The sequence below is a fragment of the Salvia miltiorrhiza genome, chromosome 8, assembly GCF_028751815.1.
Source record: "Salvia miltiorrhiza cultivar Shanhuang (shh) chromosome 8, IMPLAD_Smil_shh, whole genome shotgun sequence".
In the NCBI taxonomy this organism is placed as follows: Eukaryota; Viridiplantae; Streptophyta; class Magnoliopsida; order Lamiales; family Lamiaceae; genus Salvia; species Salvia miltiorrhiza.
The window spans coordinates 18,080,277-18,095,011 of NC_080394.1; the positions used below are offsets into that span (position 1 = coordinate 18,080,277).

The 14,735-nt window shown below is 34.7% G+C and overlaps 3 protein-coding genes across 6 annotated transcripts; all 3 read right to left on the bottom strand.

Moving 5' to 3' along the window:
• Positions 1 to 316: 316 nt before the first annotated feature.
• LOC130998148 (uncharacterized) lies at positions 317 to 1,768 on the bottom strand. Its single transcript, XM_057923581.1, has 2 exons — positions 1,037 to 1,768; positions 317 to 955 (listed from the first exon to the last, which is right to left on the bottom strand). Exons 1-2 carry the CDS (start codon positions 1,145 to 1,147, stop codon positions 317 to 319), a joined length of 750 nt encoding a protein of 249 aa, XP_057779564.1. The 5' UTR covers positions 1,148 to 1,768.
• Positions 1,769 to 3,704: 1,936 nt separating this feature from the next.
• On the bottom strand, positions 3,705 to 4,656 carry LOC130998149 (uncharacterized). The gene is made up of 3 exons (XM_057923582.1): positions 4,472 to 4,656; positions 4,063 to 4,243; positions 3,705 to 3,869 (listed from the first exon to the last, which is right to left on the bottom strand). The coding sequence occupies exons 1-3, from the start codon at positions 4,654 to 4,656 to the stop codon at positions 3,705 to 3,707; spliced, it is 531 nt and encodes a 176-aa protein (XP_057779565.1).
• A 3,231-nt stretch (positions 4,657 to 7,887) lies between these two features.
• LOC131001536 (uncharacterized) lies at positions 7,888 to 13,299 on the bottom strand. 4 transcript variants are annotated; one of them, XM_057927941.1, is made up of 9 exons: positions 13,098 to 13,299; positions 11,344 to 11,507; positions 11,010 to 11,144; positions 10,387 to 10,923; positions 9,151 to 10,296; positions 8,740 to 9,064; positions 8,295 to 8,670; positions 8,153 to 8,229; positions 7,888 to 8,076 (listed from the first exon to the last, which is right to left on the bottom strand). In XM_057927941.1, exons 3-8 carry the CDS (start codon positions 11,115 to 11,117, stop codon positions 8,157 to 8,159), a joined length of 2,565 nt encoding a protein of 854 aa, XP_057783924.1. In that variant the 5' UTR covers positions 11,118 to 11,144; positions 11,344 to 11,507; positions 13,098 to 13,299; the 3' UTR covers positions 7,888 to 8,076; positions 8,153 to 8,156. The 4 variants fall into 4 exon arrangements, with proteins under 4 accessions (XP_057783924.1, XP_057783925.1, XP_057783926.1 ...); XM_057927942.1 differs by having other exon boundaries at positions 11,010 to 11,140; positions 11,340 to 11,507; XM_057927943.1 differs by having other exon boundaries at positions 11,340 to 11,507.
• Positions 13,300 to 14,735: the final 1,436 nt, after the last annotated feature.

A 14,735-nucleotide genomic window follows, 5' to 3' on the forward strand; every position in this document is an offset into this window, starting at 1 on the left:
CCCGAACAAGACCACATCGCCTAACCCGTAAGACCCGTTGAGGCAGCTCATGAGGCGCTTCGCGACTCCTAAGACAGCCACGTTGGTCGGGGCACAAGTCAGCGTCCTGCACTTGATCTTCAACAACGAAAACAACAATGAGGCAACCGTCTTCGTTTTCCCTGTCCCCGGAGGACCCCAGATCAGCTTGACGCTATTCCGATGACTACATCCTCTTAACGCAATGCATTGCAACACAGCATCCCTTTGGGATTCATCAAGTCCTAATAACATTATAAGTTCCCTCGACTTAGACACATCACCACTCTCAATCTTATCAGGGCAAAGACCACACTCCTCCATCTGCATGCACAGCATTATTCAAAACACAATAAAAATGTGTGCAGCATAAACATAAAAAACAGTCTTGTATGAATCTTACAGATGGATCAATTCGAAGAACAGAACTGAGGATGCCCGTATTGGGTTCTTCGCCCGGATGCAAAGCCTTCCATATCCGCAGATTGGTTGTCAAGTTGGTAAGATAGACAGCAAACAATGCGTGTCTAAATTCACCATCTGCATTGTCTAAATTGATAGGCTTGGAAGATAAGATTGAAAGAAAGTCGTATTCATCCCTCATGCCTTGAACCAATGCAAAATGATACGACAAGTGAGGCCCATGCAAATCATCTATACACTTTGGTCTCACTTGTGATAGTACAATCAAATCACCAACTTGCGGTTCATACTCCTCCGCAGTTTTATCAGCTTCTTCCAGTTTCAACTCGTAGAGTAAGTTATCCGGCGGCTCAAAGTGGTCGTCTTCTGCAACCTCGAGGACCTGTACAACGGGCGCAGAATGCAAACTGGTCATGTTGGAGCGCAGATCAGCGTGCGTTTCTTCGATGAGTGGGTTGATGAATGAGTTGAGGTAATGCTTCACTGATGGGAACGTATCATCAATATCATTCACCTGCAAAATACTTGGATATTATTGCAATAAACAAACCCTAATTTGGGAATATCAAGAATGCAATGGAGCATCATCACTTACATTATGCTTGTAAAGATTATTGTTCATTATATCATCTATGGACCAAGAGAAAATGATATCGACCAACTGATCTGGATTTGCTTGCTTCTTCTTTCTCCAAGAGACAAGCATCTCTCCGTTTGATCTTCGCCTTCTTCCCTGAGCAATCAAACTAACGCATAACCATTTAAACCCTAGCTACATTTATTTCCAACTTGTTCCAGAAAACAAACAACTCACTTAATTTATACCCTTTTCTTCTTCCTTCAGTTTTTCAGTGCAAGGTGCCAAGTTTGCTCGCAACCAAAACAGCCAAACGCAGAAAACCTTTTTCCAGTGATATCTACAGAGAACATTCCCAGAAAGATGATTAAAAAAATATATATATTAGAAGCAAAAGAGAAGATAAGAAAGTAGTATTACTTACAAGAACAAATATATGATATATCCCAGTTTTAAGTTGTGGAATTCGTCGATGTAAGTCCACCTCCAAACTCACTTGGCATGTGATGGTGATTTTATTTTGATTTTTTTGAGAGTGAAGAAGATGGTGATGGAAAATGAAGAGTTGTGGCTCCTTGTTTCCTTTTGGGACTCTCTTCGTTTACCGAGGGATACATATTTTGAATATCGGGGACTCTTCGTCTACTCTATGAAGGAAAACTATGTACTACTATAGATTATTTCAAATCTGATCTATATATAGCCCCTCAAAAAGAATCTGATCTCTATATATTATATTTTCATGCTTTTGAGAAACTGATATATTGGTGGCGTTGATCTCGTGAACTAATTTACCTTGTAATTAATTTTTTATTTTCTCGGTGAAGTCCTTAATTAAGTTTCAAATCAAGTCAATAAACATTGGGTGAATGATCACGGCTATTCCAAACTTGACCAATTTTATTGATTTCATCTTAGTTGTGAAATTTATCAGTCATTATATAACACTAGCATTTTCACCTTATGCAATGCATGGAAAAATATTTTTAAATTTTTATATTTATATAAAATTAATAGTAATTAAATTATCATGCTTATAAATATAATAAACAATTAATTTTAACTGAATATATTAAAATTGAAAATTGAAAAAAGAAAAAGAAAAAGAAGAATTCACAATTATAAAATTTGATATTATGAAAAGTAAAAAAAATAATAATAAAAAATAGATTTATTCAAAAAAGATGAGAGATGAGAGAGTTTTTAAAATTTTAATGTTTAAACAAATATATTTTTTACATTTTAAATTAAATATTTACATAAAATATATCAAGTTAAAGCCCTTATTGTGATCTTTAATTTGATGTGCATATTAAATATTTTATAATTAATCGAATTTCACAATTTTGAAAAGAAATAAAACAAAAAATAAGAACTTAAAGGAAAAGAAGAACAAAAGAAAAAATATAGCTTATAAATAAACATTCAATATTATTATAACTACAAAATTGCCACTCAATTTTCAAATTGATTTCAAATTAGAAGTTGTCTTTTTAATATATTATAGATTATAGATTATAGATTATAGATATGATTTGGGATTCATAGTTCGACGTGAATTAATGAGAGAATTATTTTATTTTTCTGCAATTCTACATCTATTTACTTTAATGATGATTTATTGTTTCATTTCAATATATTCAAAAATAATTCTCTATCAACATGAATTTTTTTCATAAATAATACTCCCTCCGTCCCTGAAATAAGTTCCTCTTTTTTCCTTTTTGGGACGTCCCCAAATATGTTTCTCTTTCTTTCTTTCTTTCCATTTTTGGACAACTACCCCACCACTAATAATACTTTATTTATTCTTACTTTTCACTTTTTCATCACTCCCAATACTAATTATAACACTTTTTCACATTTTCACCACTCTCAATACTAATTATAACATATTTTTCTCCATTATCAATACACTTTCCTATTTTTCCTTAAAACTCGTGCCGTCCCCAAAGAGTAACTTATTTTGGGGATGGAGGGAGTATAACTTTCTTTATTATTTGTCTTTTTTTTCATTTTTGCTAAAAACACATGTACTTTGGTTAATGATAAAATATTCAATATACATATCAAATATAAAGATCGTGGCAAAGTTTTAATTTGATATATAATATGAAAATAATAGTTTTAAATAAAAAAGTTATACTAGTCAGAAGTTTTAAAATTATATATGTTTCTTTATCATCTCTCTTATTTTACACAATATAGTTTTTATTGCATTTGGAAATATTAAATATATAAGTAATTAATTATTTGATTTATGGAATTTTATTCTTTTAGTGAGAAAGACAACGTTATTCTATTCATTTTATTTTGAATCTCATATTAATTTTTTCATGAAACTTCCACAATAGTATTTTGGATATGATCCCATCATTATTAGAGCATCCACAGTGGAGATGACCTGATGGCTGACCTGATAGAAGGGGGGACCACATTGAGTCAGGATGCCACAGTGGGGTGACTTGATAGCTGACCTGATTTTTTTTTGTTTTGATTTTTGTATTTTTCATTTAAATTTAATTGCATAAATTTAAATAACACAACTTACTTCAAATTTAAATTACATTGATTGAAAATCCTAAAAATTACATTAAAAAATTACATAAATCTTAAAAATTTAAAAATATATCCTAAAATAACTCTTCCGGCACTAGAGGTCTGAAACGTGCCCAAACGTGCTCGATCAAATCATGTTGGAGTTGAGCATATATCTGTCTATCTCGGAGAATTGCATCTCTTTGCACGTATTCCTCGAAGCAAACCGGGGTTGCTCGAGCACTCTCCGTCGAGTCACTGCTAGACATCCCGTGTCCTGCGTCTTCATCTCTCTAATGGGCAGCTCTTTCACCTTCGTTCTCCACAATCATGTTGTGGAGAATGATGCAACACATCATGATGTCCTTGAGATGCTCGACGTGCCAACCCCGCGCCGGACTTCGAATGATTCCCCATCGAGCTTGAAGCACTCCAAAGGCACGTTCGACATCCTTCCGTGCCGATTCTTGCATATTCTTGAACCTCGCCTCCTTTGGATTGGTTGCCATCGGCGGACTCTTGAGGAAGCAGCGCCACTCTGGACATATGTCGTCGCACAAATAGTAGCCCATCTGGTAGTAGCGTTGGTTGGTCTCAAAGATCATCGGCGTCATCGTTCCATCCAACACGTCGGAGAACAGAGACGACTGGTTCAGAACGTTGATGTCGTTATTTGAACCGGCGACACTGAAAAAGGTATGCCAAATTCACAAATCGTAGGATGCAACGGCCTCCAAGATCAAGGTGGGCTCCCCTTGATCATCGCGTGTATATGCATCGTGCCAGGCCTTTGGGCAATTCTTCCACGCCCAATGCATACAATTAAGACTTCCGAGCATCCCGAGAAATTCGTGTCACGCCTCGTGCATCTGAAGAATGCGTTGGATGTCCGCCGTCATAGGACATCGAAGATACTCGGTTTCGTAAGTCCGGATGACAGTCTTGCAGAATCTCTTGAGGCATAGATGCCCTATCGTGTCGGCGACCTTGAGATACTCATCGAAAGTATCCGCACTGACGCCAGTGGCTAATTGGCGGATAGCCACCGTGCATATCTGCAAAGGCGTGAGAGAGTCCCGACCTCGTGCATCATGGCTCATCTGGAAGTAAGTATCTTCACCTTGAACAGCCACAACGATGCGCAAGAACAACTCCTTCTGTATCCGAAAATGACGTCGGAAAAATGAAGGTCCGTACGTCGAATTGTTGTTGGAGTAGTCTTGCATAAGACGTAAATGGGCAGCCTCACGACCACGGTAGATGTATTGTCGGTGATGAACAACACGTTCTGGTGCCGATTGGGAGTACATTTGACTAAGCAATTATTTTTGCTCATGGATCTCATCCATGATTGCCTCTACTACACCGTCGGACGAAGACGACGAAGTATCATCGAACCATTCCATTTTTTGCGTGTGTGAATGAAGGAGAAATATAGGAAGATTGAAAGAGAAAATTATTTGTGTGTGTGAATGAAGAAATGAGTGAGAGGTATGTATAGAAAGGAAAAAATTAAAAAAAAAAAAGGAAAGGGTTGAAAATCGGCTATGAAGCCGTTGGGGAGAAAAATAAAAAAGAAAAGGGAAGCAACGGCTGTGAAAGCCATTTGATTCGATTTTTTTTAATAGGCGCGTGCACCACACGCGCCTTAATTAAAGGAGATCAGGTATGTCCCAAAGTATTGTGTCTCCCTCGAGTCGCCGTTCGCTGTAGTGGGTGACCCGATGTTGTGGGTGCTCTTAGCCCCTTACTTTTTATTCTTACTTTACAACACAAGTCACAATATAAGTTACAAGTGGACCTCTTTCTGCATTCACAACACACTCCCTTAATATTTATTAAAAATTGTGTGGAACAAACTAAGCATACTCTTTCAACACAAAGGGGGTATAATTTTTGCTACTTTTTAATCAAAGCCTTAACTAATATCTTATCTATTGATTTTATTAAATAGGAGGAATTATGAAATATAATCTGGTGCATTGCACCAGAGTGGCATGCTAGTAATAATAATGATAATAAGACATAATGCAAAACACCTAATATTGTTTGTGTTTAATAAAACAAAAAAAAAATTAAATATGTAAGTAATTAAAAATTCTAAAATAAGAAAAAAGAATACCTAAAAAAAGTAGAGAATGTGAATCCTAAAAAATATTTTTTTTCCCAAAAATATTAGTATTAATTTTCTTATTTAATAAACATTTAAGTATTTAACCAATTAAGGGCTATCTAAACGGATAGCGAATATTGCATAATCCAGTAATTGAACCGAATCATCCGAGTTTGTTTATCGAATAATAGATTTTTTTATTATTGGATCGGATTCAGTTATTAGATTTTCAAAAATTTCGGTTATCGATTAACCCGATAATTTATTCGAGTTAACCGAATAACCGATATTTATTTAATTAATAATTCAATATATATTTTAATTATAATTCTTATTATATATTTTTTAAAAAAATCGACATTTAGTTAAAATAAAACCAGGCTCATCGACTTTTCATTGAAATTTCAAGCTTTGGTGTAAAATTTCGACGTCATATATTAACTCTGGCTAGTACTAATTTAATTTAATGTTGCGCATGTTCTTCCATGTACATTTACATTCATGCTCCGAGACACTGAGGCAATATATCATGGGTTAGTAACACTAACCAGGGGCGGATCCAAAATTTAATGGTAGGGGGCTGAATTTGTTGAAGTACGATGTCTGAAAATATTTATACGGGGATTCAATTAATTCATTTTTATACATTTTCTTAACAATCACTTAATATAATAGAAAATTATTTGCAGTTCAATTAATTCAACATCAAGTAGATTGAAAGTATATAAAAATACTTTTATGCATTTTTTTAAAATGAAATGTTTCATCTTCTAAACAAATAAACTAATTTTCATTATTAATTATTTGTTATTTTACTTTTAACTTGAGATTAATTGACACAAATTCAACATTAAAAATTAAACAAGAAAGAAAAATAGGATAAAAATAACATAAATGTAACAAATCAATGTACAATATTAAACAAACTAGCATTTGCACCCCGTGCAATGCACGGGAAACATTTTTGTATTTTTATATTTATATAAAATTGATACCAACTTAATTATCATATTTATAAATATAATAAAAAATAATTTTATGAAAATGCATAATATGAGTAAAAAGAACAAAACAAAAAAGTAGATTTTTTTTTTCACAAAAAGAGGAGAAATGAGAGAGAATTTTTAAAAAATTTAATCTTTAAATAAATGTAACTCTTACATTTTAAATCAAATATATAACATAAAACATATCAAATTAAAGCTCTTATCATGATATTTAATTTGATATGCATATTAAATATTTTATAAATGGTCGAATTTCACAATTTTAGAAATAAAAAAATAAGAACATAAAGAAAAAGGAATAAATAAAAATTATACTTTACAAATAAATCTTCAATTTTATTATAACTACAATATTAATTTTAAAATTAATTTGAAATTAAAAGTTACCTTCTTAATATATTATAAATTAGTATTATGTAAATATAAATTTCTAAATTGTTTACAATGAATGCCTATAAATTGTACACACACACACACACATATATATATATATATAAAACATATAATTCATTATGGAATTTTAAATGATTATAATGTGTTTATTTTAAATTCATTTTTAAGTGTCATGTATCAAATTAAAGTTTGTATCACGATCTTTAATTCAAGATCCATATTGCATATAATTTCATGAATGGATATTTTAAAAAATAATAAAATAAAAGAAAATAAATAAACAAACAATTTTTTTTTATGCACAAAATGATGTGCTATTTCCACTTTCTTAAATCCAAATGCAATTTATCAATCAATTGCATGAATCAAAGCAGTTTTTTGGTGCCCCTTTCTTTCAAACGTGGGTGGGACATGTAATTTTAATTAATTAAGTTAGTTTACTTAATTTTTGAATATATACAATAAGCCATTAATTTTCAAATAAATTACAAAATCACCATTAAAATCAATTTGAAATTGATTTCAAATTGAAAACTCCTCTTTTAATATAGTATAGATAATATAAATAGTTGGATACTATAAACAATGTATTATATCTTTTTCTTATATTTCTTATTTATATACATATATATAGATATATAAAATATATATAAACATAAATAAAAAAATTATGAAACTCAAAAATTGGGAGGGGGCTTCAGCCCCCCCGGATCCGCCAGTGACACTAACAACTAACAAGTCACATAACTTAAAGTAGTCCAAGAAGAAATTAGAAATCACCAATACGTATTAGATAATCAAATGATAAAAACCAAAACTAGAAGACGAAATATTATGGGCCTCGAGTATTTATATTCCAATAGCACAATATCAAGTTGTAAATAATTAGCATCAATTACATAAACCCCCAAAACTCCAGCTTTGGCCCCTCAACATAGAAACACAATTTAAATTTCAAAAAGAGGAAATGCCAATCGCCCACCATATTTGCTATTAACCACACCTTCCTGCACACGAAACATAAAACATAGTAAATCAATCCAAAATGAATATGATATGCCATAAACAGAAATTCAAACTAACCTGATTAATTCCTCAACATGATCGCTGCTAGTTTTGAGGTTAGCTCAGCGCATGCATCACTTTCACCGACCAACCTCCTGCATCATCCAAACCAACATCACACATGATGAAATTGAAAACAAATAAATAAATGTCTGCATACTTGTTTGGATGCTGGTGATAGCAGCCGCGGCTTTTGGCGTCCGTCAGCAGCTTCTGCCAAACGCAACCGCTCCTCGACAGAGTTTCAGCATCACCTACTACCATCAGACAGTACCTAGCACGAGTCAAGGCTACGTTCGCCCTCTCTCGATTGTCAAGAAACCCAACCGACCCACGCCCATTGCTCCTAACCGTCGAGATTATGATCACATCTTCCTCTCCTCCTTGAAACCCATCAACAGACCTCACATTTACGGAGAATTCAGCATTCGCGTCACTGCTATACGCCTTCCCTACCGCTTCTTCAATCGCGTTTACTTGAGCTTTGTACGGAGATATGCACCCAATTCGAACCCTTTTCTTCGACTTCACACACTCTATCAAACAAAACACCAGTAAGAAGTAGTCCAAAAATGAGTATATATGCTGATTACTTGTGATCTGACCTTTATGGATTTGGGATACTAATTGAGAAACCATGGAAACCTCTGCATTATTCATAAGGCTACGCCTTTTGTCAAACTGCTCTCTCCCATTTGCTACGTTGATGAAACAATATGAGCCAAAGCTTTCTTTCTCAAAGAAGCTTCTGTTATAACCTCTTTCTTTCACATTACACCCATTCTTGATCTTGTTCTCATAGAATTCCTTATTTGGAAACAGGCTTATAGAAGGGTGCATTCTGTACTGCACATTCAGAAGATGCTTCTTGTGTCCCAACATCACAAGCCTCTCGAATAAGCTTCTCCCGAAGCCCGCCTTCTCACACTTCTGTCAACAAACGAAACAAGATCAGGTTAGTGACAGATTGAAACAAGGCCTAGTCTGCATGTATAGAAGTTGGGGCAAGTTTCAACCTTGCTCATGACCATTGCAGGGAGCTGTTTCTCGTCCCCGACTAGTATGGCGTGGCGCACCCCCGGAAGCTGCAGGGGGATCGAAGATTCACATTCCTTGACCTGTGCAGCTTCATCTATGATCACTAGCTCAAATGGTGTCATTTCTTTTATGTTGTGCAGCTTCGCGGAGCTTGAAACGGTGCAGAAGATTAAGCAAGCATTTTTCAGACAAAACTCCTTCACCATATCATATTCTTTCAATTCAGGAAGTGAGAGAGTTCTAGTGAGGAATTTCATTAGTTCCAAACACTTGTTTTTGGACGTGCAGAAGCCTTCATTTTGCATAAATGGCTGCTTATGATGCAGACATGCTTCTTCTAGTGTTTGGAGCATTCTAGAAACTCTCATCATTTTCTCTAGCATTTTCAGACGAAGACAAGAAGTAGGCAGATGTGTGATTAACCCCGTTATGCAACTGACTAATCGCGCTTTTATAGCAACAAATTTATTTTCAAAGAATTCCTCCAATGTCCACACATTATTAATGCTGTTGTCATTACGTTGATTCTCGTTAAAGAATCCAATCAAAGCCGCTGCCATGGATGAACCTCCTTCGTCGTCTCTGCCTCTAACTTGCTCCAAGTAGCGCAGATACACACCTTGAGGATCCTCGAAGATGGAGATCATCTCATTCACGACGCCCTTCCACCCTGTCAACGGGTTGAAGAGGCGTGCCAACTCAGAAATCCGATGATCAAGAAACACATCATGGAGGTCTTGATGCTCATCAATCTTCATTCTCTCCCCATTTCCGAACAAGACGACGTCGCCCAATCCGTAGGTCCCGTGCTCTAGTTTCCCACTCAGACAACTCATCAACTTCTTAGTCACTCCCACAATAGCAACATTTGTGGGAGCACAAGTCACAGTCCTGCACTTCAACCTCAAAAGTGTGAATACTAATGAAGAAATTGTCTTCGTCTTCCCTGTTCCGGGAGGTCCCCATATCAGCTTCACACTCTTCCTATGGCTGCATTCTGTTAGAGCGATGCAGTTTGAAACTGCAGCCTTCTGCGAATCATCAAGCCCGAATGAGGTAATAATCTCCCTTGAATTAGCCATTTTTCTGCTCTCACCTCTCTTGAAGGGGCAAACACCACAATTCTGCACATTGCACAATCAATTCAATCGCTAAAACTCCAATGTCACAAAGAGAGAAACAAAGAGGAATATATCATTGAGCATATATCTTACAGATGGACTAACTGTAAGCACAGAAGTGAAAATGCTGGTGTTCACTCCTTTGTGCGGATGCAAAGCGCCCCAAATTCGAATGTTGGTGTTCAGGTTTGTTAAATACACGATAAAGAGCCTATCTCCCCTTTGGCCATTCTCAAACAACACTGGCTTCGAAGATAGGATCCGTATCTTCGTATCAGATGCACGTTTCACTATTGCAAGATTGAATGGTGCTTTAGGGCTATCCAGATCACTAACACACTTAGGCCTAACATCTGTTAGTGCAACCAAATCCGCAAACTGAGGTTCATATGATTTAGGTGAGTCTTTCTCTCCTTTTAAAGCTGCTTTGAAAGTGAAGGTGTTTACCAAGATATCATCATCTAGCCTAACTGCTTTCCTTTTCTTGACGTTGAAGACCTCGCAACATGGAGCAGAGTGCAACGCTGTCATATTTGACAGCAGATCAGCATGCGTTTCTACAATGAGAGGGATTGTAAATGACTTCAAGTAATGATCCACAGATGAAAAGATCTTTGGAATTTTATCAACCTGCAGCCATGAAATATTATCACAATATGGAATTTGGGCTAAGTTTGGAAAAATCAAGAATGCAAGAACGATGATGATGATGATACCTTGTCCTTGTAAAGATCTTTGTTCATTATGTCAGCAATGGACCAAGAAAATATGAAATCAGTTAACTGTGGAGTTCTCTCTCCTTTCTTCTTAATCATCGAGCCCATGATCTTCCCCTTCTATTGTTGAGCTTCCTACACGAACAATCAGGTAATCAACACAAATATAAAATGTTTATTCCAAATGTATTAATTATAAGGAAAAAGAAATATTGATCATATGAATTTTCATGCAAAAAAAACATCAATGAAAATTGGTGACATACAGAAGAAAAAACAGTGAAAGAAAATAAGACATGTTAATTTCATGAACAAAAAAGAAGGGAATACTTGCTTGCAAGAGAAAGACTATGAGCTCGTATACAGTGTCTCTTCTCTCTGCAATACAAATATGTGGTGGGAAGCTCATAATGTTGGAGAGTGCATGTGAGGGAAAATGAAGAGATGGTCACTGTTACATTGGGACTTTTAATCTACTCCATCCGATCAACTCATTCTCTGTACAAGAAGGGAATTTGTAGAGTTTCTTCCTTCACAATATAACTAAGAAACGAATAAAATAAAAGCAACTTGCAAGAATTTAATCGGCATTTGGACCGTGGTTTTATGACAATTCGTATCATTTTGGAATATGATTTTTTTTTTTGGCATTTTGATGTGATTAAGAATGGAATATATTAAAGCTGACCGTAGACGGGAATTAATTATTATATATAATTTTAAGTATAAATTTGATAATTATACAATCTACAAATTATGAATTTTGTTTATATATTCGTATTCGTTTTAAACTCAATTTTAAAAATAATTTTAGTACTCATTCTCATCATTGTAAATTCATAATAGTAATATATATATGCTAATTAATTACCCGAATATGCTTAAATTTATTAAATATCTAAATAATTATCAAATATAAGTTGTTATGGTGAGGTGCATAATATTCTATGATTCACTTAGCCGGGTTTTCAAAATTTAAAAATAAATATTTGAAAACTAAAATTTTTGAGTTAAGGACACCAACAATATCCTTACTCGTTTTTCTTTATTAATTGGATAACCAATTAAATCATAAATACTTTTATTGCATAATGCAAGTGCAATACATGTCATGCTTTAAATATATAATAAGTAATCACTTAAAATATGCACATATTAATAATATAATATTATGCTATTATACTTTGAAATTATTAATTAATCAAATCCAAGTATAAGGTCTAATTAATAAACTAATTGAACTTAAATAGATAAATAATTTAATTAAATAAGTCCAATAATTTAAAACAAAAGTCAAGCTTCACAATTAAAATGGTGAAATCCTAGCTTGAAAACTAAATAAATAGCTGCCCATCTCTTTAACCTAAACAGAGGCCCAAAACATAATTAAAATGGGCCCACTTCCTTTAAAAAAAATGGCAGCCCCCTAATTCCATCTTCATTTTAACACACCCACACACACAACACACACGCACACACTCACACACAGCAGCTGCGCTGCAAAACACTCCCCCTCCCCCTTCTTCCCTTCTCCGGCGGCGGTAGGCGTTGCCGGCCACGCAGCCGCCCCCATCACTCGCCCTCTATCTCACCGAACCCAGAACTCCCTCCGAAGACTGCACCAGACCAGCCGCCGCCGCCTGAACTCCCTTCCTCCTCACTCAAATCGGCCGACAGCAGCAGAAGAAGCGGACTGCCGCCGCGCCCTCCCCTGTTCCCCTCCGTCCTTGGTCCGGCAACAGCGGCAGCGCCGCCGTGCCGCGGCCTCCCTCTGTCTCGCATCTCTCTCACGATCCAGCCCAACACACACACAACACCAGTTCAAAAGCAGATACAAGAATTCAGGACTCTACCTTTCTTTTCCTTTCAGTGTTAAAACAAATCATGTTTCATATATGTATATATATATACAAATTTATATTCAAGCATCTTCAGTTTGTTTCTTCTAATAAACAAATACATGAATTTGTTCAGCATATATATATATATATATATATGTGAAAGGTGGAACAGATGTGCGTGTGGGATTTTCTAATTTGAGTTTGATTTCAAACAAATGCTTGGGGAAATTGAGTTAGAGGGAAGAACCTTTAGAAACAAATTTTGTTGTATTATTGATTTGTGATGGCTGGAATCAATTTGTTGCTGGTGTTGAATCTGCTGCTGCATACTAAATGGAGCTTTGCACTTGATTTTCTTTGGTTTTGTTGGAACGAGAGTAGGGAGAGAGCAGGTGAGAGGATTGAGCGAAGAAAAGCTTAAGCTTGACTTACAAAGGAAGATTGTAAAAATTACTTAATGAGGAAGTTAAAGATTTGGATAAAAATAATTGGATATTTAAGGCTCGTTTGGTTTTCAATAAAGGATTATGTAGGATAATTTGTAACCAGGATATTTAGTGTGGATAATGACAGATTATTAATACTGAGTTGGTGTTTGCTATTATGGCTAAATACAGAATATCATGATTTAAGTTAATCCTAGTGGAGGTGGTATTATTAATCCTAAAAAATCTGGATTAACAATATTGGGTCGTGGGATTAAATCGGGCCATCCGCATTATTACTAAATAATACCTATCATGGTTTAAGTTAATCCTAGGGGAGGTGGTATTATTAATCCTAAGAAATCTGAATTAATAATATTGGGTCGTGGGATTAAATCAGGTCATCCGCATTATTACTAAATAATACCAAACACTAGATTGATCTGTACTAAATTAGTTAATACAGTGTATTAGCCAATATCAAACACACATCCGCATTATTACTAAATAATACCAAACACTAGATTGATCTGTACTGAATTAGTTAATACAGTGTATTAGCCAATATCAAACACGCCTTTAGAATGATAGGATAAGGTTAAGAACAAGTAGATGGTATAAATAAATAAATAAATAAATAAAAATTAATATCCAAGGCTTTTAATCAAAATAGTTCTGAATAAAATCCTGGATCACTAACTCAAGAATGACTAGCACTGGACTCTTAAATCCATACACAAAATTTAATAAAATCAAAGTTCAAAACTAAATTACTAAACTACGACATGCATTAACAATCAAAGTTGCAAATAGACTTTAATTTAAAATTTGTCCAAATAAATACTGATCATATTGTACAATCACATATTCATATAAGTCAATTTATATGAAATGCACAAAATCAAGAACTAAATTTTGCAAAAAAGCTTTTGAAAATAATTTTTTTGTTGGCATTAAAATAAATTCATTTTCATTTCTCCGGCATAAATCATCTTAATCTAAGCTTAAAATAAATTCTAAACTTAATAGGAATGGGCGGGATATTACACTTTCTCACTTGAAGCAAAGATGAACACCGTCAGAGTTCTTCTTTCCATAGCTGCCAACAAGGATTGGGATCTTCACCAGTTTGATGTTACAAATGCCTTCCTCCATGGAGAACTTGAGGAGGAAAGGGAGGTTTACATGGAGGTTCCTCAAGGTTTTTTAGATGACTTTGAAGAGAGTGAGGTGTGCAAACTGAAAAAGACTTTATATGGCCTCAAACAATCTCCCAGAGCCTGGTTTGGGAGATTCACCGCAGCTATGAAGAAGTTTGGGCACTAACAAAGCAACGTAGACCATACCTTATTCTTGAATAAGCGAGGTGATCTTATTTCTTGCTTAGTCATTTATGTTGATGATATGATCATAACATGGGATGACTTAGAAGAAATTCAGAAGTTGAAAGAAAGCTTGTT

What these genes read in the sequence shown, in the direction of transcription:
- LOC130998148 (XM_057923581.1), bottom strand. Translation starts at nt 1,147, where the DNA reads ATGCTTGTCTCTTGGAGAAAGAAGAAGCAAGCAAATCCAGATCAGTTG. An exon ending in ATAATCTTTACAAGCATAAT is followed by an intron (nt 956 to 1,036) that starts GTAAGTGATGAT and finishes AGTATTTTGCAG; the next exon opens with GTGAATGATATTGATGATAC.
- LOC131001536 (XM_057927940.1), bottom strand. Translation starts at nt 11,117, where the DNA reads ATGGGCTCGATGATTAAGAAGAAAGGAGAGAGAACTCCACAGTTAACT. An exon ending in TGCTTACAGTTAGTCCATCT is followed by an intron (nt 10,297 to 10,386) that starts GTAAGATATATG and finishes TGCAATGTGCAG; the next exon opens with AATTGTGGTGTTTGCCCCTT. An exon ending in AGTATCCCAAATCCATAAAG is followed by an intron (nt 8,671 to 8,739) that starts GTCAGATCACAA and finishes TTTGTTTGATAG; the next exon opens with AGTGTGTGAAGTCGAAGAAA.
- LOC130998149 (XM_057923582.1), bottom strand. Translation starts at nt 4,656, where the DNA reads ATGAGCCATGATGCACGAGGTCGGGACTCTCTCACGCCTTTGCAGATA. An exon ending in ATCCGGACTTACGAAACCGA is followed by an intron (nt 4,244 to 4,471) that starts GTATCTTCGATG and finishes TACCTTTTTCAG; the next exon opens with TGTCGCCGGTTCAAATAACG. An exon ending in TCCTCAAGAGTCCGCCGATG is followed by an intron (nt 3,870 to 4,062) that starts GCAACCAATCCA and finishes TGGAGAACGAAG; the next exon opens with GTGAAAGAGCTGCCCATTAG.